The sequence below is a fragment of the Cyphomyrmex costatus genome, unplaced genomic scaffold, assembly GCF_001594065.2.
Source record: "Cyphomyrmex costatus isolate MS0001 unplaced genomic scaffold, Ccosl1.0 scaffold275, whole genome shotgun sequence".
NCBI classification, from domain to species: Eukaryota; Metazoa; Arthropoda; class Insecta; order Hymenoptera; family Formicidae; genus Cyphomyrmex; species Cyphomyrmex costatus.
The window spans coordinates 830714-852725 of record NW_017276855.1 but is presented as its reverse complement, the minus strand read 5'-3'; the positions used below and the strand labels follow the sequence as shown (position 1 = coordinate 852725).

Sequence of the window (22012 nt, the reverse complement as noted above, 5' to 3'; positions counted from 1 at the left end):
TAAGGGTTGGATTATACTGGCCGTAATCTGTTAACTTATGCTGTAATCTGTAAAAATTGACCAATCGTAATCGATTATTCTCCTCATAATCGATTACGATTGGTAAATTTTTACGGCTTACGGTCAATGTAGAATAGACTTTAAACGTAAACTTAAGCCGATAAGCTAATCAGGATATTGCTTTAAGTTACGTAATTTAACGGAAATGGAAAATAAACAGTGAACTTATCGCATAACCTCGCAACATGACGAGTTTCAACCGGTTGAAATTTGCCATATTGCGAATACTTGCAAGGTTATGGATAAGTTTACTGTTAGTTTCCATTTCCGTTAGATTGCATGACCTAAAACAATATCCTGATTGGCTCATCGATTTAGGTTTACGTCATAGACTGGATTCACACTGCATCCGACTTTTGTCGTACGACGACTCTGCAACCAATCAGAAAACAAGATTTTGCAAAGTATCGATGATACGATTTTTCTGATTGGTTGCAGCATACGATATCCAATAGGAGAGCTTGTTTTCTAAATATATAGCTAACAATATTTTGTCGTACGATGATTCTCTCTTGTCGTATATATCTAGAAAATAAGCTCTTCTATTGAATATCGTACTGTCGTATATCGGATGTCGTACGCAGTGTGAATCCTATTTTAGATCTTATTAAATTTTATTAAAAATTTTTTTATATAGATATAAATTAAATACTTATTAGATACAATTTTTCGAAAAATTTTAGATTGAATATTATTTCAATATTTGTATTGAAAATAATTTTTTTTCCCAAAGTGCAAATTGTATAAACAATTATGAAAGGATAAATGATATATAAGGCTCTTTTATTTGTTAACTTTACAGAAATATTACATGACAAAAAGTCGGCACGATGCGATTGAAGACACTATACTTCACTGTCTTTTATTTGTTCTTTCAAAATTACAATATAACAGATGAGACATATTAAAGATAATAACACTTTTAATACGACTGCATTTTCGGCAACGTATGTAATAACTAATAACAAATAATTTCATGCTCAATTTTTCTCTCAATCATTTATTCACGAAGCGAACATAATGACGGGATCGTTTTCTTTTTGTAAAACGAAGTGCTATCACCACCATTACCGCAACATATATTCAATAATAAAATGTCACGCGATACCACAGAATATGTGTTGGCTTTTACTAAAAATTACCAAAAGGAACGATGTGTATATCAGTGTGTGTGTGTGTGTGTGTGTGTAAAAGGTGGACTAGACCGACAAATGTTGCAATTCAATGTTCTTTCATTGAGCAATTCAAATTTATATTTACTCTAAATTTTTTTACACCGCAACTCTGCCAGAGTTACTCCAATTAAAGGAATAGTTACATATGATCAATTCACGCAAGTTCTTGTTCAATAGAAGTCATTTGTCCGCAATTTGCGTACAAGTCTCGTGACGTATGGAGTTGCGCTAATAAATAATTGAGCGGGGAAACTCGAGTGATTAATTTTTTTTAGTTGGTTGGGCTATTTCTGTATGTGTCCTTGTATGCGTGCACATGTAAATTTGTAATAGAATGGCCTATCGCTGAACGGGTGGTGCCATTGGAAGACCCGTGGTGTTAACGCCAGACAGAGCTGTGTTAGGGCCTAATAGAACTTGCTTCTGCTGCGTCCGTTGCAGGTCTTCCATCTGTGCACGTTCCATCTCAAAGATAATTGGTGCGAAAAGAATTGTGGATGAACTGAAGACTAGCCATGTGGCTGAACACGAATACGCATATAGACCTGCAAAGATATATTCATATACATTCCATAACCTTCCTTGTTTTATCAGTTGCTAGCTTTATTATGTATCTTAAAAAATACATTTGTATATCTTGAGATTTAAATCCTACTATATAATTTTGCTTTCTGTTTCTTACTTTTTAATTCTTGTCTTTTCTTCTCTTTAAAACTGTTTTATCAACATTTGTTTTACTGACAGTCGTTACTTATCTCTTCCGAAATTCATCAACTTTTATCTCGAGTGATAAAAATGACAAAAGGGTGAAAGTAAAAAATGATAAAAAGCAAGAAACAGAAAGCAAAGAGTACATTATAAATTAGGCTTAAGAGAATAATGTTACCTTTGATACATGTGTATAGGCAGGTTCCAACATTGTATCCAAAGTTGCGTACTGGCTCAGGAAACATTTCAGTAAGTCCGAATAATCTTTCTGTTAAGCTCTCATCCTGAATCGAAAGGAATAATTTCATTAATTCTTAAATGATAAAATAAATGATAGAAAGGTAGCAACTGCTTCGTTACTATTTAAAAAGGAAGCAACAAAATGTTATACTCATAAGACTCATTATTTTATAATCTTAGATAAGGAAAGCAACAAAATCATATTCATACAACTTTAATCTTAGATAATTAAGCAAAAAGCATACATATGCATAGATAATACAATTATAAATATTGGTACCAAACAAGAGAGACAGAAAGCCAGGTTTTCTCTTATCATTAAATAATACTTCTCAGTGATCTTGAGTATCACGAGTTGAGGAAGATCACAGGGGATTCTGAAAATTCTTACTGATCCCTCAGGACATTCTAGACCTTACAAACGTCGTGGTGGAAGGCTACGAGTCTGTCCTACAAGCGATCATCTTTTTTTCCCCTGTATAAAAAAACGCTCTCGTCCGTACCTCCTCATCGTCGTCCTCGTCGTCGGGGAGGAGCGACTTCACCTCGGGAGAGCGCGCGTCGCTGCTACCCATGCCGCTGTCGACCTGATGATCTAGCTCCTCAACTGAAGCCATATACAAGATTAACGCGTGGCCGAGACTCGAGAAAGATTCTCGCTCACGTCGAGCAGCACGTTCACGGCACAGAGCGCGGTCTGCGCGGTCCACTCGCACGTTCTCCCTTTCTCTCTCGCGCGCTACAGAGAGAAAGAGAGACAGCGAAAAAGTACAGCCTCAGCCGGTAATACGCCGGTTTATACAACGCGACTCAAGTTTCGTACACGAAGCGCGTGATACGAAAACCGCGTGGGACGGGGAACGGATTTCCGACCATACCTGTGGTTTTGGTTTGAGGCGAGGTTCCCCGTACCGCTATCCACGCCGCCATTCTCCCACGAGGACGATCTCGATGACGCTCGATGATGATGATGATGATGATTCGATAATCGCGCGCCCGTTGAACTTTTTGTGCGTGCGAAGGAGGGGAACCGGACGAAGAATGGCGTGAAGCTCGCGCGTATCAAGTTCGAGTTATATAATTTTGCGCGCGACAAACAGTGATGCTCAAATATGTACAAATTCTTTTTTTTACACTTTACCTGAAATTTTGATTCAAGAATATCTTTAAACAAATTGACGAATTATATATATTGATGGAATACATGGAATATGTGCGGATGAAGAGTCGACATTTATATTTATTGGTATTATTTAATACTGCAGAAAAAATTATTTATAAAGTTTAATTTAAATCTTTTCGTACGTTTCGTCTTTCTTTTTCCTTGAATATTTAATTATGTATATATATTGATCTATTAAGTACAGAAAAAATTAAATATGTCAAATTACACAAAGATCTGTTGCTTGGACTTTTTCTCGGACTTTTTGCACTCAGCATCTTTTCGTTTTCTCTTTTTTCTCAACGTGTAAATATATATGTCTCATTTTGAGTTTAAAAATTTGTGGAGATCAAGTAACGCGCACAGATCTACAACAGTACAGCTGTGAAGAGAATTGTCGAAAGTTTAAAACGCATTGAGAACACCTTCGTAGAATGATATAAACTCAGCCGTGATAAGATATGTGACTCGCACATGAATGGATTACAAAATATTTTACGCGAGCCAATCGTAGCATCAGAAACCGATTTCTGTGAGAAAAGTGAATTTATGCATGATCAATTAAATTTAAAAAATAGTTCAATATGTCTACACAGTAATTAAACTCAATTATTATTACCATCGTATTATATATATAGACATAATAATAAATGTATAATATTTTTGTAATAGAATTAAGAAAGTTTATATTTTTCTAGAATTATATATAAATTCTAAAAATTTTCATTTTCTTATTTTCGAGGGAAACTTACAAAATCTAGAATATATAATTTAAGTAATTTTTTTTTTAATAATTAATCTTTATGAAATTAAAAATATAATAATTCTTAAAGATAATTTAAAGGTAATTAAAGATAAAAACATTTAAGATTAAAAATTAAAGATTTTTTTTTTATTTTAAAGATAATGATTTTTAAAGACAATTTTTTTATTTTTTAAGATAATTATTTTTTAAATCGCTTTATAATTTGAAAATATAACAATATTTTTACCAGAGTTAACTTCAATAAAATTACATTTAATAAGCGTATTAATGTCAGGTAATATAATATGTAATAACAAATAATAATTAAAAGCAGTGTTAAAATATATATGCATGTTTCTTTCTCACACAGTCTGATGCATAAATACATAGACAGCGTAGATAGGAAACACACGCCTCGAATATGCCTCGAATAGGTGCGCACTTCACGTGTCACATTTACATCAATTAACACATATCTCATATATCGAGAGTGCACGAATGCGAGGAAATTCCCTCTCGATTCTGCAGATACATTTGAACATTTAAATATTAGGAAGACATGCCGCGCCTTGTGCGGAAATACTTTATTCTTTTTTCTCATTCACATATAAGAACGAAACGCCGATCGTCGCGCCGGGGCCGGAGGATCGGTCCCCCATTCCCACGACGCCGGTTTCGTGTCCGCGGGACTCACGTTCTCGTTCCCGACAATCCCGAGAGTCACGGACTGGTCGTCGCGGCACGACGAGATCGAAAAGGGCATGAACACGCCTTCGGCGGAGTGAAACGCCGCGCGCCGTCCGCTCCGGATTGCTCCGGACCGCGAGACACGGTTAAAGTGCCGTCCCCTGCGCGGCACATCCGCAGCCGTCGTCATCGTCAACCGTGTCTCGATACTCCCAGAATCAGATCCCAGTCGTGATGTGCGTCATGCCGGTGTCCGAGCGCGCTCAATCGAGACCCTGCGACAGTTGAGGCAGTCAAAGCGCGAGTCCTGGATTCCGGACGATCCCGGTCGCGCGGTGACGCATGGCGCGATAAAGTGCGGCGGGGACCAGCGGAGACACTGCGTGCAGACGATCTGCGTGCTGATTTGGCCAACGGATGAACGCGGCGCGCCGACACTTATGACTTAGCGGGACCCCGTTTCTGAGACGTGATTCTCGTGCTCCGGGCGACACAAGTCCTCGTCGTCGTCGTCGTGCAGCAGTCGACCGGTAGACGCGATGGCGAACACCGGGGTGCTGCCGTTCGTGCGAGGCGTGGACTTCAGCAGCAACGACTTTGGCGTGAGTATCGCCGGAGATTTCCGTAGAGGTTAACCTCGCGTGAAATCACACGCGAAAAAGAATCTCTGAAACACCCTTCAGTATTATGTCTCCGATTTTGTTTAGGATTTAAAAAGATTTTATTTTGTTAATATTTAATTAACTTTTTTTTTAACACTTAATAGTAATAACTTTTATTAAGTGTAATTTTTATCTCTGCTCCAGTAAAAAAGATAAATAAAAACTGAATGACATGTCACTTTCGCTCTATCAATATTTTACAATTTGATTGAGATAAGATTTAGAATTGGTTAACTGTAGTAAAGATTGTGTTTTGGTACTTCTAGGATGGCAAATTTCCTGAATCCGTACGTCTTATGACTGGAATACAATGGCTGAAATTAGACAAAACAAATTTGATGGAGATCCCAGAGGAGATGGGCAAATTATTGAAACTGGTAAAGCATTAAAAAATTGTAACAATATTTATTCACATATACAAAATATATTATCATTGTTCCTTGCATGAATTTTAATGGAAAAAGATTTATATTGAGTTATTTAAGTAATTAGGATAATATTAATGCATTTAATCATCCATCAGGAACATCTGTCACTTGTTAAAAATAAATTAGAACGTTTATATGGAGAATTGACAGAATTAGGCTGTCTCAGGACTCTGAATATAAGGCATAATAATATCAAATCCAGTGGTATCCCGGCAGAATTGTTTCATTTAGAGGAATTGACAACCTTAGATTTAAGTCACAACAATTTGAAAGAGATACCTGAAGGCCTAGAAAGAGCACGTTCCTTGCTCAATCTTAATTTAAGCCATAATCAGTATGTATTGACAACTGTATGTTACTAGACCATGGAGAAATTATCAAGCAAGTTCTAATATTATTTTTATTCTTTCAGTATTGAAACGATACCAAATACATTGTTCATTCACTTGACAGATTTATTGTTTTTGGATCTTAGTCACAATAAACTGGAAACAGTGCCACCACAGACTCGACGTTTGGCTAATTTACAGGCTTTAAATCTGAATCATAACCCCTTAGGTCATTTCCAATTAAGGTAGGAGACAAAATTTTCATGTCAAAATTTGGAATATTTTTTTCCAAGAAGAATTTCTTAATTTTTGGATTTAATAGTAATAATTATTGCATCTTAAATTATTTACAATATAAATTAACTAATAAAAAATGTCGAAATTTTCGTATGTGTTGGGACTCACAAGTCCTTTTTCAGCGATTCTTAACAGATATTTAATTGTTGGATAGATAGTATTCTTATGTATAGTGTTACAGACATATTGATATATCATAATTCAGATTGATTTTCCTGTTCTCAAGTGTATTGTAAAGGCATGTGAGACAGGACCATCATTACACGTTCGTCCGATCGAGTTGAACGCAGATGTTACAATTGTAACAAATCCATTTAGCTCGATCTAGACCAATTTAATTATTTAATTTACATTGCAAAAAACGAGCGACATTTATTAATTTTTCTCATATTATTTCAGACAATTGCCATCATTAATGAATTTAACAACGTTACAAATGCGGGACACACAACGAACATTGAATAATATACCTTCTAGTCTAGAAACGTTAACTAATTTGCAAGAGTTAGATTTGTCACAAAACAATTTACCCCGAGTGCCTGATGCGCTTTATTCCTTGTCGAATTTGCGCCGTTTAAATTTGAGTGACAATCAAATAATGGAATTATCAACAGCGATCGGTGAATATATTGAACTTTTACAATTGTCTTAGTCATATAGTTTTTTACGAATTAATAAAAAGATATCTTTTAGAACTATGGATGAGATTGGAGATTCTGAACGTATCGCGAAACAAATTAAGTGCAATACCAGCCGCTGTATGCAAGATTTCCACATTAAGAAGATTGTATTTAAACGATAATGAATTAGATTTTGAGGGCATACCTTCTGGAATAGGAAAATTATCGTCTTTGCAGGTTTTCTCTGCTGCTAACAATCATTTAGAGATGATACCAGAAGGATTATGCAGGTGAATTATTTTTTTTTATATCGTTTTACTGTAAGGGAAATAAAAATCTTTTTTTTTTTTAAATAAAATATTGCTAAAATAAATATATATATATTTTAGATGTGGCTCATTAAAGCAATTAATATTAACGTCAAACCGATTGATTACTGTACCGGATGCCATTCATCTTCTCACCGATTTAGAACAGTTAGATTTGCGAGACAATCCGAATTTAGTGATGCCACCAAAACCGACAGAAGTACAAAGAGGATCGGGCATCGAATTTTATAATATTGATTTCTCCTTGCAGCATCAGTTGCGTCTTGCTGGCGCTAATGTACCAGCTCCAGTTCAAGCCGCCAGTATGTATTATGAGCATCAGAAGACATAAAACGGAAAAGTCTATTATTTTGTATGTAAATAAAAGCACGTTTTTCAATTATAGACAGTAAGGATCCAATTGCGCGTAAAATGAGATTAAGAAGAAGGAGAGATCAGGAGGAAGCCGATCAAGATCAGGCAAAAATTCTTAAGGTACCGTCATTGTCTTATTAGTCACATTGCAATTGTTTATATGCGAAGAAACTTACAATTACGATTGCTTTTATAGGGCATGAAGGACATAGCAAAAGAGAAAAACAAGGATAAGGAATGTGAGGAATCGAAAGCAGAATCCCTGAAGTGAGTATAGAATTATGAACTTCTTGATGTATGTCACTTTTGTTTTCCGATGTGAATTTTTCTCATATTTTTCATATAAATTAATGATTAATTTTTTACTTCATACACATACTATTAATTAATGATTAATATTTCAGACCCAAGCGATGGGACGAAGCTTTAGAGAAACCACCATTGGATTATTCCGAATTTTTTGACGAAGATGCAGGTCAAATACCGGGCTTGTCAGTCTGGGAAATAGAGAACTTTTTGCCGAATGAAATTGAAGAGGTAGCGCACGGCAAGTTTTACGAAGGCGATTGTTACATCATTCTCAAAACCGGGATAGACGAAGGTGGATCATTGACCTGGGCGATCTATTTTTGGATCGGAGAAAAAGCGACAGTACGTATACTTTTAAATCAGGACAATAGAAAAAAAAGGCTAAAGTTGAATAAATTATATCATGTAGATTATCACACACATGAATCGGATACAATTGATTTAATAACAATTTGTTCTCATAGTTAGATAAGAGAGCATGTGCAGCGATTCACGCTGTAAATCTGAGAAATTACTTAGGCGCACAATGTCGAACAATTAGGGAAGAACAAGGAGACGAATCTGATGAATTTCTGATGCTGTTTGATTCGGGTATCACTTATATTGAAGGTGGTCGCACGTCGTCTGGTTTTTACACAGTAGAAGATACAGTAAGCTTAATTCTTATACCATAATTATATAAGTTTTCGGAGCGGAAATTTAAATTACGTTGAATTTTCTTTTCAGCCAGCGATTACTCGTTTATATAGAGTACACGCAGCGGGAGCTTCTATACATTTAGAACCAGTACCAGTATTCATTGAATCTCTGGATCCCGGTTATGTATTTGTTCTTGACACAGGAAATAAGATATTCATGTGGTACGGCAAGAAAGCGAAGAGCACGTTAAAATCGAAGGCGCGATTGATGGCAGAAAAAATTAATAAGAACGAACGGAAAAATAAAGCCGAGATTTTAACGGACGTCATGGGTGCCGAGTCCGAAGAGTTTTTGCTATATTTAGGAGTGAAAGAGCACGAACAGAAAAATCTACTAATTGTTGTAAGCTTCTTTTCTACAATATACGCAGTAGCATAGTAATAAAAATAATAATTATATACTATTTAAACTATATTTATACTATATAAATTAGATTTAAACTTATATATTATTTATAAGTTTGAAATTTTATTTAATTCATCTTTTTAAATATATTTAATAATTATTTTTTTAAATCTGCATATTATGCTAATCATATCGTTTATTTTTACAATAGGAGCATGTGGATCCAAATTTCGTGCCTGTCGTGCCCAGATTGTATCAAGTTCAACTCGGAATGGGTTATCTAGAACTTCCACAGGTCGAAGTTCCTCACGGGAAGTTAACGAATACCTTGCTAAACAATCGCAATGTGTATATATTAGATTGCTACTTAGATGTATATGTTTGGTAAGTGTAAAGAACATGTTGAAGTCTTTTAAACCTATATTAACTAAATTGATGATGCATATACTTAGGTTTGGTAAAAAATCGACGAGATTAGTACGCGCCGCTGCTGTGAAGCTATCTCAAGAATTATTTAACATGATAGAAAGGCCAGAATACGCGATGGTAACGAGATTGCAAGAGGGAACTGAATCACAGGTATAAATATACTTTTTTTTAACTCAATTTATAAAAATTCAATTTACAAACTCTTTATTAAAAATTATATTTACTTTATGCATTATATAGATCTTCAAGTCTAAATTTACCGGATGGGACGAAGTAATTGCCGTAGACTTCACTAGAACGGCTGAATCGGTCGCTAAAACTGGAGCAGATCTCACTAAATGGGCTAAGCAACAGGAAACAAAAGTACATTAACATTTCATAATAGCTGCATTTTTGTTTTATTACATTATTTTTATTTAAAATAATTGTTTATTTATTTTTTCACATAATTTTTAGGCGGATTTGGCCGCTTTATTCATGCCGCGGCAACCATTGATGTCGGCTGCCGAAGCGTATCAACTCATGGCAGAGTGGAACGATGATTTGGAGGGAATGGAAGCATTGGTGTTAGAAGGAAAAAAATTCGTACGCTTACCGGAGGAGGAGTTAGGACATTTTTACAGTGCGGATTGTTATGTTTTTTTATGCCGATATTGGATGGTACGTAAAGTGTATCAATGCAAAATTATCGAATTTACGGCTAATTTACTGCCATTTTGCATTTGATTAAACCAGCCACTAGATATAACGGAGAACGAAGACGGCGAGGAGCAATATGAAGATGATTATCAGTGCACGGTGTATTTCTGGCAAGGCAGAGACGCGGGAAACATGGGATGGTTGACGTTTACATTTAGGTAAAAACCATAGACATATTTATCTAATCTGTGATTCCTACAGATTTATGTTTCATAGATTTGTCCAATCTATGATTATCAATATCAGGTGAATCTTTTTTGTTTCAGTCTGCAAAAGAAATTTAAATCATTGTTCGGAGAAAATCTGGAGGTTGTAAGAACACATCAACAGCAAGAAAATTTAAAGTTCATGAGTTACTTCAAACGAAAGTTTATCATTCATCAAGGCAAACGTAAACAGCCGAAAGCTGCAGGCAGTAATAAAGTAGAATTCTATCATCTACGAAGTAATGGCAGTGCCTTATGTACTCGGCTCATTCAAATACCGGCGGATTCGACGTTATTAAATCCTGCTTTTTGGTGAGACACATTAGGTCAAGTATGATTACATTTCGTTTGGAAAATATACAGCTTATCTGTTTTTTTTTGTTTACAGTTATCTTTTAAATGTGCCATTTAACAATTCTGACGAAGGTACTGGTATCGTGTACGCGTGGATTGGATCGAGGGCTGATCCCGAAGACGCTCGTCTAATAGGAGAAATAGCCGAGGAAATGTTCAATAACGTGAGTTATAATTGTTTTGTGCTTAGATTTCGAAGAACTTGAGTTCGATTTTGTTCAACTTAATTGAATTGCAAATATATATATTTGTTAAATATTCAAATACTTAATAAACATTTAAATATTCTTTTTATTCCATTGAAGTAAAGAATATTTCCTATCTTATAAATGAAAAAAAATGTTTTTATTTTTCATTGTTGGTAATAAATATGAATAATTGGATACAGCCATGGATAAGCCTGCAAGTATTAAACGAAGGCGAGGAACCGGACAATTTCTTCTGGGTGGCGCTTGGGGGGAAGAAACCATACGACATTGATGCGGAATTTATGAATTACACAAGACTATTTAGATGTTCCAACGAGAAGGGGTACTTTACAATCAGCGAGAAGTGCACCGATTTTTGCCAAGTAAATTTTCAACATATATATAGGATTGAGGAAAAATTTTTTTATATATATGTAAAAGGATCTTACAATATCTTACAATATCTTCGTTAACAAAATCTAAATTTAAAAAAAGGGCTTTAAAACTTTAAATTTTTACTTTCGAAAAGTTATTATATTTTTTAAGTTTTTGTGAGTTTGGTAATTTTTATATAAAAAATTACGAGCTGAAAAAGATAAAAAATTTTCTTTTTACTTTGTGGATCTTTCATGTGCCTAAAAAAAATTTGCAAACATTTTCGACTACCTATCGTGAAAGCTTTACATATATGTGAAAGGACTTTTTCTTCAACCCAATAGAGTTATTTTTTGTAGGACGATTTGGCAGATGATGATATAATGATACTCGATAATGGAGAACAAGTATTTCTTTGGCTGGGTACTCGCTGTTCAGAAGTTGAAATCAAACTGGCCTATAAGTCAGCTCAGGTGAGTTATACAAATTTAACCGTTATAATTTTTATGAAAATGCTACAAATATTTCACAAAGTAAATTAATTCCAAATGGAGGATCGCATCGATGTAAAATGTTAGCAATTTAACATTTTCTTTTTCTTTCAGGTATATATTCAACACTTGCGTGTAAAGCAACCTGACAAACTCCGTAAGTTATTTTTAACTGCCAAAGGTAAAGAATCCAGAAGATTTATGAAATGCTTTCACGGTTGGGGTTTACACAAGAGGCCACCGCAGTAAAATCGAGTCAGTGTTCACTACGCTTATCGTTCGGGAGTTAGTTTTATATGCAGGCAGGGTATGACACAAGCGCAACATTTTTATGTAGATTCCTAATGTGTCGCAATCTTTGTTCTTACTTGCGTTTCATATGCCGGCCAAACGGAGGTCCATTGCAATAATCTGTGTGTCCTCGATGCAAACGATCGATCTAGATCAGGAAACAAAATAATTGTTCACTAAATAACAACGAATCTAACTTTTAAATAAACTTCATATTTCCGCGTTTGCTTCTTTGCTTTCGACTTACTAGGTAATTCTTTACCGATTGCTTTTTTGAATACTACGCGCCAGTCTGCTTGGTATACGTAATTTAATTCAGATTTCTATTTATTAGCGGGCACTTTTTCAACTCAGTCTCATTTTTAATACAAACGGATGCAAGTACAAAGAGTTTTTCTTTTGTATTTCCATCTTTAAGTCCAACAAGATTCTTTCTGTGATGCGATTCTCTCCTATTTTGCACTGTGAAACAGATTCGTCTACTTTATAATCGTTATAATCCATACTCTGTGTATTCAACGAGACTTATTTATTTATTTATTCACATATATATTTCCGTATTTATGAACTTTCGTACAGACTAGACTATGTATCCGTTTTTTTTTTATTTTTCACAAGTTTATGTTTCAGGTAATGTGTGATAGACATTTTAAAAAGTTGTTCGATGAATTGTGATACAAATGTTTATCGTCGAATTATAATGTAAAAAAAAAAGCATTTTCTTTTTTCTATAAAAAAAAAAATAACGATTCTTATATAAGAAGAGATAAATCAATTATTTGTATAGTCCTGAAAGGGTTAAAGTAGAATTTCTCTACAAGTTTTCTAGATTTGCGCTGTGCTTCTAGCAAACACTGTAAAAACTGCTTATTTTGAGCAGATTATTGGAAATCGCATTTGGAAATTTGTGAATATTATCGAAGACTGAAAAGAGATACATGTAATTACAATCGCATGTACACATCTGATTATTAACACCGCCCGATTGTACAGATGCCATAACGAGCGTTTTTTGTATTACTTACATTGTATTTAACACAATTTATTTATAGATATAATATATACATAGATTTATAAATACATAGATTTTGTAAAACTTCTACTTAACTGTCAACAATTGTATAAATAAATAATTTCTATGATAATTTACATAATCTCAGGTATTGAAGCTTAATTATGTAAGGTACCTAAGTAATATAAGCGAAGAGATTTGTCTTTCTCATATACAATTGTTGGTCTTGTATCACTGCAAGGTCTAACTTGAATCTGAAAACAAGCCAGATGATATTTTAAACTAAGTAAAAAGTAGTGGACAAAATTAAAATTTGAAATTACAGTCAACTAAAATGTATGTAAAAATTACAGGTGTCAGCAATCATGTTAGAATTGACTAATCAAATTATATAAATATAATTAATAGATTAAAGTTATTATCTGTTTATTTAAATTTACAAAATTATAGGAAAAGGAGATATTATATTAAACATTCATCTATATTTTTTTAAGCACATATTTAAAGCAGAATGTCTTATCATACATATATATATATATATAGTAGTCCTATTTTAACTTTGACACCAAAATATTTTTAAAAATTATAAAAGATAATAAGAAAAAATATTTGAGACAAAAGTTGTAGAATTTTAAAATATCGTATTTACAGATCATACTTGTTTGACATTGGCGTTGTTAAGATCAGGACGAGACCGCTTTGAAAATTTTTTGAATAGAATCTCCTATATTTTATTGTATATTATTATAACTCTTCCTAAGACCTTTCTGAAACACTATAATTTAATTCACTTTGAGTCAATCGTTATCAAGATTTATATCTACAAGCAATTCAGTCGTCTTTAAGAATCGCACAAACCATAAAGTTTCGATTGCCTCTTTTGTTACCATGCATATTTTAAACCTTGCAACTATTGTCTGAAATATTTTTCCGTATCTTTTATAAATTTTCGAGATATTTCAGTGTCAAAGTTAAAATCCGACATCCAGTATATACTATATACATCTTTTTCTATGTATGTACATGTATGTTTAAAAATTAAAGTAGCGAATAATAATGTTTTTGTAGTTTCACACATATGATTACTAGCAGTTATACTACGGATGTATGAGAAATTACCTTCAAGAGCAACAAGAGCACATCTAACTGGCCGAGTATTTTCAACAATCACAATAGAATAAAACCAGCTGGTCGCTAGTCGTCGTCATCGTCGTCGTCGTCATCGGAGGGAACAAAAAGATCGTTCTCTTCCAGGAAGTTGGCAATGTTCTTACTGATCGTGGCACCGACCAACAAGCCGAATATTACGCTGCTGACGACACCCAGGAAGCTGAACGGTGTTCTCTTCGGCTCGGGCAGTATCGCCCCGGACGGCGTAGTGATCGTCGACCGAAGGAACGGCTTGGCTATCGTGTTCGTCTTCCTAAGAACGGTCCTTCCACGAAACAATAACGTCACTTTGCTCAACAGCATCCTTCTTCCGCGAAATTTATTCCAGGTAACGATTAATATCGCACGCTCCTATCAGCTCCTATCCCGGATTTCCCGGAATTCGCGAGCCGGTAGTACTTGGTAGAATTTAGCACATCTCAAATTCTCAGATGTTTCAGATACTTGCTATATTCAGCGGCTTAGCGCGATACCCATTGACAGTGTCGGCTAAAAAAAGGATCTAAAGTCCCTTTGCAATTCTCCCTAGCCGCTCCGATGCACTGTGCAGTCCGCCAATAAGTTGATAAGATTCTAATCTAGCTAACAATCCTGCAAGAAAACAAACATCGTATGCCACCGGCTTTATCGGAGACAGAGAGAAATCCTCTGTTATTATAGATTAGATAAGGATGAAAAATAAACTTTGTTTATACTGTTTATAGGGTGTGCCTTCCAACAAACGACAGTACAACACAGTGATCATCTCATCTCTGTTCAACTTTGGCCAACAGACGTACTGTGTCTGTGTCACACCGTGTCATCTGTGTCGCTTGTTGAAAGGTACCCAGGAAACACTAGTTCGTATGCTGCAAGCGGGCGCGAGTTTGCATCACTGCTCTCCAGTTCACAGTGCACAGTCCATAGGTCTACTGCTTTCACGAACGTTTAGCGAATGTCGAATACCCGTAATAAAAATATATATAGTTATGCGTTAAATGCGTAACCGTCATCTTCAGTAATTGTAATTTTGATTATCTTACATCGATCAGCTGTCTAAAGTCTTTTTAGGTAAGCCTTTTCCATCGACGATCAATAGTTAGTAGATAATTGATCAGTAATTGCGATCCATTGTCAGAGTGATTGGGAACCATTCTGACTCCATGCGATCCTTCGCGAAATGACAGTTCGAGACTTTTCCATTCGGTTAACTTCTTAATCTACAGTCCACTTTCGGAGTTCCGCTTTAAAAGAGAGATACCCAGGTCTGATTGAGTCTATTCTGAAAACGAGCAATACTCAGCAAAATACTAATGATTAAAGTTGAGTTGACTATTTAAGGGCCGCGTCGATGTTGGGGGGAGGAGAGAGACGGACGGAACCCTCCGCAATCGCAAAGTAGTACACATGTGCGAAGAGTTCCCCCCCCCCCTCCCTCGTAAAACCAAAGTCAATTTTTTTTACAATTAAATCTCGCTTTGCGTGTCAAATTGAAAATCCATGAACGATTCCACTTTCCACGCGAGTTTACAATTTTTCACACATATAGCAAAAAGAAGAGAAGGATCTTTCTTCGTGGCTGTGACAGACTTCCTAACCTGAATAGTCGTAAACTTTAATTATTAATATTTCGCTTTGCGACCTACATGATAGGTGTCCTTAGGTTAAACAAGGACACCTATCGTATAAATCGTAGACTAAGCTTAGTGCTAGCACATGGTGTAATGTAGCCAGTGTCGCATTTTTTTTGGCCAGATTCTTTCATTTCGTGCAGCAACGCGTCGAACGAGCCTAATTTTATCAAAATCAGAGGTGAGGAGAGACTCTAAATTATGAAATACTTAATCTATTGTTGCGAAATAATTTACGAGATCGTCACCCTTATCCGTTTCTCCTGATTCGGTAGATTTTGCCAAGTTGTATCTCAAATCGTCACTCGTTATCAGTAATCAATATTTTATGATGTAACTATTGACTATAACGTCTCCGGTACTTGAGAAGGAAGTCATTAAGATTAGAGGATTATTGGAAATTGGAGGTATTTTAAGGTATTTATATTTGAAGACAAAACATGGATTGTATTAATATTATTCTTATTAATAAAATTTTTTAAGTGGATTTTAAAGTAGATAAAGAATCAGTATCTGAAGGTTTACTAAGATCCATAATACAGTTCAACAAGAGATGTTCTAAGAGAACATCCAGAGGTTATTTTATATCCTTAAGATATTCGTCAAAGAACTATATTGTGTAGAGAATTTGAAGAGTTATAACATAATGAGGTTTCCTAATAATATATATCTTCACTTTTATACTTTCACATCATATCGAATCTCATTTGAGATAAATTAATATAATAAGTTATGTCTTTTTGAGCTAAACACTTAAGTACATAAATAAAGAATTTTTTTGTACTAACATCCAGTATTTGGGTCAGAAAGGCATAATTTAGATTGATTCATATCTTGTTTTATACATTTATATATCTGTACAACAAAGCAGAAATACACTCGTAAATCATTTCTAATCAAATTAGTTGTTGAGGTACATATAGAAGCTGTTTGATTTCATAATTTAATAATTTAAATTCTTTTAGCGCAGTTTGTGGTTTAAGTAAGGAAATGTATGTAATCAGACACACGGCAACACAATGAAGTGTCATTACGAAGTATTAGGAGTTGCGAGAGATGCTCCTGATGATGAAATAAAAAAGGCATATAGGAAGCTAGCATTGAAATGGCATCCAGACAAGAATCTCGAAAGCCCAGATGAAGCTAAAGAACAGTTTCAGCTTGTCCAGCAAGCGTGGGAGATATTGAGCGACCCCCACGAACGTGCTTGGTACGACAATCATCGAGAGGCCATCCTGAAGGGTGGTATCGGAGAGGATTATAAGGATGACTCCATTAATCTTTTCCCATATTTCTCTCTGTCGTGCTTCAAGGGTTACGGAGACGATAAGAAAGGTTTCTATACCGTCTATAGAAATGTTTTTGAGCAGTTGGCAGCGGAGGACGCCGAGTTTGCCAAAGATGGCGATTCCGACGAAGAGGTTCCTAGCTTTGGCGACTCCCAGAGTTCATACGAGGATGTGGTAGGCGATTTCTACGCCTACTGGCAAAGTTACAGCACCAAGCGATCCTACGCTTGGCTAGATCCGTACGATATACGTGAAATGCGGAATCGACGCATTCTCAGAATTGCCGAGAAGGAGAATAAGAAAGTGCGTGATAAGGCGAAGCGCGAAAGGAACGAGCAGGTTCGGAATCTGGTCGCCTTTGTTCGCAAACGCGACAAGCGAGTACAAGCTTACGCGGCGAAGCTAGCTGAACGCGCTCGCGAGAACTTTCGCAAGGCAGAGGAGCGGAGGAAGGCACATTTGTTGGAGAGGCAGAAACTATTGCGAGATCAGATCGAATCTGAATGGTCTAAGTTCTCAAACATGGAAGCAGAGCTGAGGAACATCGAGGCGAATGTCACGGCAGAGTTTGGAAAAGATGACAGGAAAGTAACAACAAGAAACAGCAATCCAGAAGCGTTTTATTGTGTCGCATGTGATAAGGTTTTCCAAACGCACAAGGCCTTTACAAATCATGAAAATTCAAAGAAACATAAAGAAAATATCAGCGTACTCAAGTACGTTATACCGAACGATGTCGAGGACGAAGACCTCGACGGTAGCTCTCGGGAGAGCGATTCGAGTACAAAAGATGAATCAGTTTCGCTAAACGAACCCAGGTTAGCATCAGATTCACAGATGCCGGATTTCTTGTTGAATCCTCTTCGTAGCGATTCAAAACGGAACGATGACGAGGATAAAAGTAATATCTCTCCTGCCGAACTGATATCGGACGATGAGGAAGATCCAGAATGTCCTCGATCAACAGTCGACAAAAAGAAGATAGACAACTGTGAAGATGTCCTATTGGCCGCGGGACCAGAGATGGGCGAAAGTACATCATTTTCATCTAAAGTAGAAAATGAAGACGATGATATAACATCCGAGGATGAATTAATGTCTGATCAGGACGAAGACGTCGCATTGTCGAGTCGTCAGAAGAAAAAGAAGAAGAGGAAGCGTAATATTCAGAATCCTAATCTTATGCTTGCTAGTGACGACGACACGGAGAGCATCAACGAGGAAATATGGCTGTCGAAGAAACAACGAAAAAAGTTACAACAAAGAAAAGTGGAGCAAAATAAACAGTTGCAAAAGGAAGAAACGCGTAAAAAAGAGGAACAAACAACAGAGGAAGCAGAAAGTAGAGTGATGGAAGAAGCAGGTGTTATTGACGAAAGACTAAAAACCGACAAAGCAAAGAAAAATTCTAAGAAAGAGGAACAAGAGAACAAGGGCAAAAATAAAAAGGATTCGATAGTAAATATGGATGAATTAGCTCATCGCTGTGTTTCTTGCTCATCTGAGTTTCCTAGTAAAAATAAACTATTTGAACATTTAAAGAAAACTGGACACTCCGTATATATACCAGAATTATCGAAAAATAAAAAGACTCAAGAGAAGAAGAAAAAAGCAACATCTAAAGAAAAAGACGACTCAGATAAGAAAAAACGTTGAATCCAACTTATTATGAAATGTCAAATTACAATTAATTATAGTAATTAAATAATAACAGTATCATTTGTTATAATTGACATGAAAAATATCTTATTATGATACACATCTCCTCAGGATTTTATAGGAATTATTTCTGTGTACATATCTTATACCAAGATCTATTAAAATACTTTTCGTTTGATGACACTTTCAATTCTTTTTTAAAACAATATTATTAAAATTTAAAATAAATAATAGAAAGACTGCGAGTCAAAACGATATCGTTTAATTCCATGTATAATAAATATAAACATTGTAAAACCATATAAACAACAAACGTTTCGACATCGATCGGGTCATTATCAATGTTAACTCAGATATTGATTCGAAAAAACATATATAATATCAGGAGACGCGGTAGTGTCTCCGGCCATGTTTAAAAACTGAATATAATTATAGTCCAAGAATATAAAATTTTCGAGAACAAAAAATGTGTTACTTGATTCCATCCATAATAGTTTTGTGGTGTCAACGGTTTTAAATCTTGATATAGACACTTGTGTGGTTGTTATATTTTCTTACGTGCGGTACATTTCTGTTGCTAATCAATCTGACAATGAGTCAAATTTGAAAATGAGGCACATAATTTATGTTCGATGGAAATAGGCAAAGTATGATAATATTAAAAGTATGTTTTGACTAGTGTCAATGTACAGAGACGTTATTATTAATTCAGAAACAAAGCAATCGAATACAAACATGACAAGCTATAAGAATGAAAATTATATCATAAATATACAATGTAATTAGTTTTATTATAACTAGTTGTATTATATAAATTTCTATATCATTAATAAATATCAATATCATTATCATTAAATTAATATTGTTTTCATTCTTTATCATGTCAATACAATATTTATTTTTCATTCTATAATATTTTAAGTTTATCAAATTACTATTGAACTGTTTTTCCTAAACATCGAACAATTATTTTCCAATCAAAAGTTTCAATAATAAGAATTTGCTCTACAATATAGATTATTTCCTAACAAAATTAAAATATCCAATATTTTATATAACAGTAAAAGAAAGTATTTACGTTTTTCAGGGTGTGCAATCTCTTGCTATAGATGCCACGACTATAAGCATAACACACATATAAATGAACATTATTCATTACGCTGTTAATCACAGGTGAGATGTACATTTAAAAATAACGAGCGCTTATATACATTTTACTTGAACTGTTTAATTTCAAAGTGGCATAAAAGTTAGTTAATTAGATCTTTAAAGAGTAAAATAATCGAGATATAAAGTGATATACATAAAATAGAAAAAATAGCATGATATATTTTACGAAACCTATATATACGTCGCTTTGCAATATAACAGCAGGTAATATTATGCAATAACACATGCACTTATAAACTTTCTGTAGGAAGTGAAACTGAAATTTCTTCAAGGTCACACATTATGGCTACCCAAAAGCTCGTTTATCCTGCGGCGAACCGTAATAAAGATCCAATATTATCAGTTTTAAAACGATATATTCAACCTGGTATAAATCAGACCCTCCTGGAGATATCCTCCGGTACGGGACAACACGTGGCACATTTCGCACCGCATTTTCCACAAGTTACGTTTTATCCCTCGGAATACGACTCAAAACTTCTGGACAGCATCGCTGCGTACGCGAATGGATACTCTAATATAAAACGTCCCATTAGAATTGACATCACCACTGACTATCGGTTATGGGGTAACGGCAGCTTCAAATCGAATAGCTTGGAATATATATATAATGCGAACATGATACATATTTCGCCGTATCAGTGCACTATTGGTTTATTTAACAATGCGAGTCAGTTGCTGAAGCCAAATGGGCTACTAATTACTTACGGACCGTACGCTTTTGATGGTCAAATCACTCCGCAGAGTAATATAGATTTCAACGAATCCTTGAAATTGCAGGATCCAAGTTGGGGTTTGCGAGATGTAACAGATTTGAAAATATTAGCTGCAGAGAATAATATCAAATTAATAGAAATCGTAGATATGCCCGCTAATAATAAAACGATCATTTGGAAAAAATGCGCTTATTCGTAAGGAATTGAAGCTCGTGAAACAAGTTTGTTCTTAAACGAATTGTAAACTTAAATTTACACATATGTATAAGTTTATTTTTATTCAACTAAGTTAAAGCATTATTTTTTCATCGCACACGCGCGCGATTGTTAAAAATACATTTTTTAATACTTCTATAATATTATATACACCTTGCGCGCGTATAAAATATTTTTATTATTAAAAATATTTTATATGTACATATATATGCGTATATGCTTAAATTTATGTTTATGTTTAAAATTTTAATCCCTGAGAGACCTAATATAAAACTTATAATATATGATAAAAATACCTTTTTTTATTTAAAAAAAGAAAATTATTTATATTTGTAATAAAAAATAATACAATACAAAGACAAAGTATATCTAAACTGAAGCGCATTCACCACCGTTTTCTAAGTACCGTCATCATCTCCAAAGAAATTTAAATCTTCCAATCCCTCTGGCAAATAGCTTAATCCAGATTCATTCTTATGCATCATATTATATCCCTTACCATATCCTAAAATAATAATTTTATTTATTAAGAGCAAATTGATACAGAAAATAAATGAATTACCTAAATCTTTCATGAGTCTTGTGGGAGCGTTCCTCAAGTACAAAGGCACTCCTGGTTGCGGACCCTTATGCTCAGCTATCACTTTTTGCGCAGCTCTAAGTGCATCTTCCATTAATCTAGATTTTGGTGCTCTCGCTAAATATGTCGTACATTGTGCCAAAAGAACATCACACTCCGGCATTCCAATCATTTTGCAACCGTGCATCGTATGTACTGCTATTCCTGTACACATTTGTTATTAAATATATTTATCTAGTAGAGCCTAAATATGTTATCATAATTATTAATTCATTCCGCAAATCTTACAAGATGGCTATTAAGTACTTTAAAAGATTTAAAGGGTGATTCCTCACACTATAATTCCATAGACTATTAGAGGATCTATATATATATATATATATATATATATATATATATATATATATA

The 22012-nt window shown here is 34.7% G+C and overlaps 6 protein-coding genes across 13 annotated transcripts in view; 3 read left to right on the top strand and 3 right to left on the bottom strand.

Moving 5' to 3' along the window:
* Window positions 1-1044: 1044 nt before the first annotated feature.
* On the bottom strand, window positions 1045-3115 carry mge (translocase of outer mitochondrial membrane 22 homolog mge). Its single transcript, XM_018541040.1, has 4 exons — window positions 3062-3115; window positions 2687-2790; window positions 2122-2227; window positions 1045-1780 (listed from the first exon to the last, which is right to left on the bottom strand). Exons 1-4 carry the CDS (start codon window positions 3111-3113, stop codon window positions 1575-1577), a joined length of 468 nt encoding a protein of 155 aa, XP_018396542.1. The 5' UTR covers window positions 3114-3115; the 3' UTR covers window positions 1045-1574.
* A 1967-nt stretch (window positions 3116-5082) lies between these two features.
* Window positions 5083-12526, top strand: fliI (FLII actin remodeling protein). The gene is given in 22 exon segments (XM_018541065.1): window positions 5083-5418; window positions 5706-5816; window positions 5963-6201; window positions 6280-6441; window positions 6893-7113; window positions 7187-7403; window positions 7503-7744; window positions 7828-7916; window positions 7993-8063; window positions 8201-8447; window positions 8570-8755; window positions 8832-9146; window positions 9361-9533; window positions 9602-9728; window positions 9819-9941; window positions 10035-10238; window positions 10314-10435; window positions 10544-10795; window positions 10872-11001; window positions 11226-11408; window positions 11760-11873; window positions 12006-12526. Coding segments are annotated over 22 exon segments (3765 nt in total). The 5' UTR covers window positions 5083-5316; the 3' UTR covers window positions 12141-12526.
* An 868-nt stretch (window positions 12527-13394) lies between these two features.
* Window positions 13395-15437, bottom strand: EMRE (Essential MCU regulator). The gene is made up of 3 exons (XM_018541114.1): window positions 15387-15437; window positions 14314-14955; window positions 13395-13448 (listed from the first exon to the last, which is right to left on the bottom strand). The coding sequence occupies exon 2, from the start codon at window positions 14665-14667 to the stop codon at window positions 14389-14391; it is 279 nt and encodes a 92-aa protein (XP_018396616.1). The 5' UTR covers window positions 14668-14955; window positions 15387-15437; the 3' UTR covers window positions 13395-13448; window positions 14314-14388.
* LOC108774884 (UPF0585 protein C16orf13 homolog A) lies at window positions 15231-21123 on the top strand. 3 transcript variants are annotated; one of them, XM_018541111.1, is made up of 3 exons: window positions 15231-15367; window positions 20010-20095; window positions 20365-21123. In XM_018541111.1, exons 2-3 carry the CDS (start codon window positions 20064-20066, stop codon window positions 21005-21007), a joined length of 675 nt encoding a protein of 224 aa, XP_018396613.1. In that variant the 5' UTR covers window positions 15231-15367; window positions 20010-20063; the 3' UTR covers window positions 21008-21123. The 3 variants fall into 3 exon arrangements, with proteins under 3 accessions (XP_018396613.1, XP_018396614.1, XP_018396615.1); XM_018541112.1 differs by having other exon boundaries at window positions 15247-15270; XM_018541113.1 differs by lacking the exon at window positions 15231-15367 and having other exon boundaries at window positions 20060-20095; window positions 20340-21123.
* LOC108774883 (dnaJ homolog subfamily C member 21) lies at window positions 15336-18919 on the top strand. Of its 4 annotated transcripts, none has more exons than XM_018541107.1 (3): window positions 15336-15414; window positions 16099-16155; window positions 16945-18919. In XM_018541107.1, exon 3 carries the CDS (start codon window positions 16994-16996, stop codon window positions 18917-18919), a length of 1926 nt encoding a protein of 641 aa, XP_018396609.1. In that variant the 5' UTR covers window positions 15336-15414; window positions 16099-16155; window positions 16945-16993. The 4 variants fall into 4 exon arrangements, with proteins under 4 accessions (XP_018396609.1, XP_018396608.1, XP_018396610.1 ...); XM_018541106.1 differs by having other exon boundaries at window positions 16940-18919; XM_018541108.1 differs by lacking the exon at window positions 16099-16155 and having other exon boundaries at window positions 15361-15414; window positions 16940-18919.
* A 229-nt stretch (window positions 21124-21352) lies between the features above and the next one.
* LOC108774877 (ATPase WRNIP1) overlaps window positions 21353-22012 on the bottom strand; it is a 4548-nt gene continuing 3888 nt past the window's right edge. For all 3 annotated transcript variants that reach the window (XM_018541101.1, XM_018541100.1, XM_018541099.1), the window contains 2 exons: window positions 21587-21808; window positions 21353-21529 (listed from right to left, as the gene is read on the bottom strand). In XM_018541101.1, coding sequence (XP_018396603.1) covers window positions 21423-21529; window positions 21587-21808 — 329 coding nt within the window. In that variant the 3' untranslated portion in view covers window positions 21353-21422. The remainder of the gene's footprint in view (window positions 21530-21586; window positions 21809-22012) is intronic.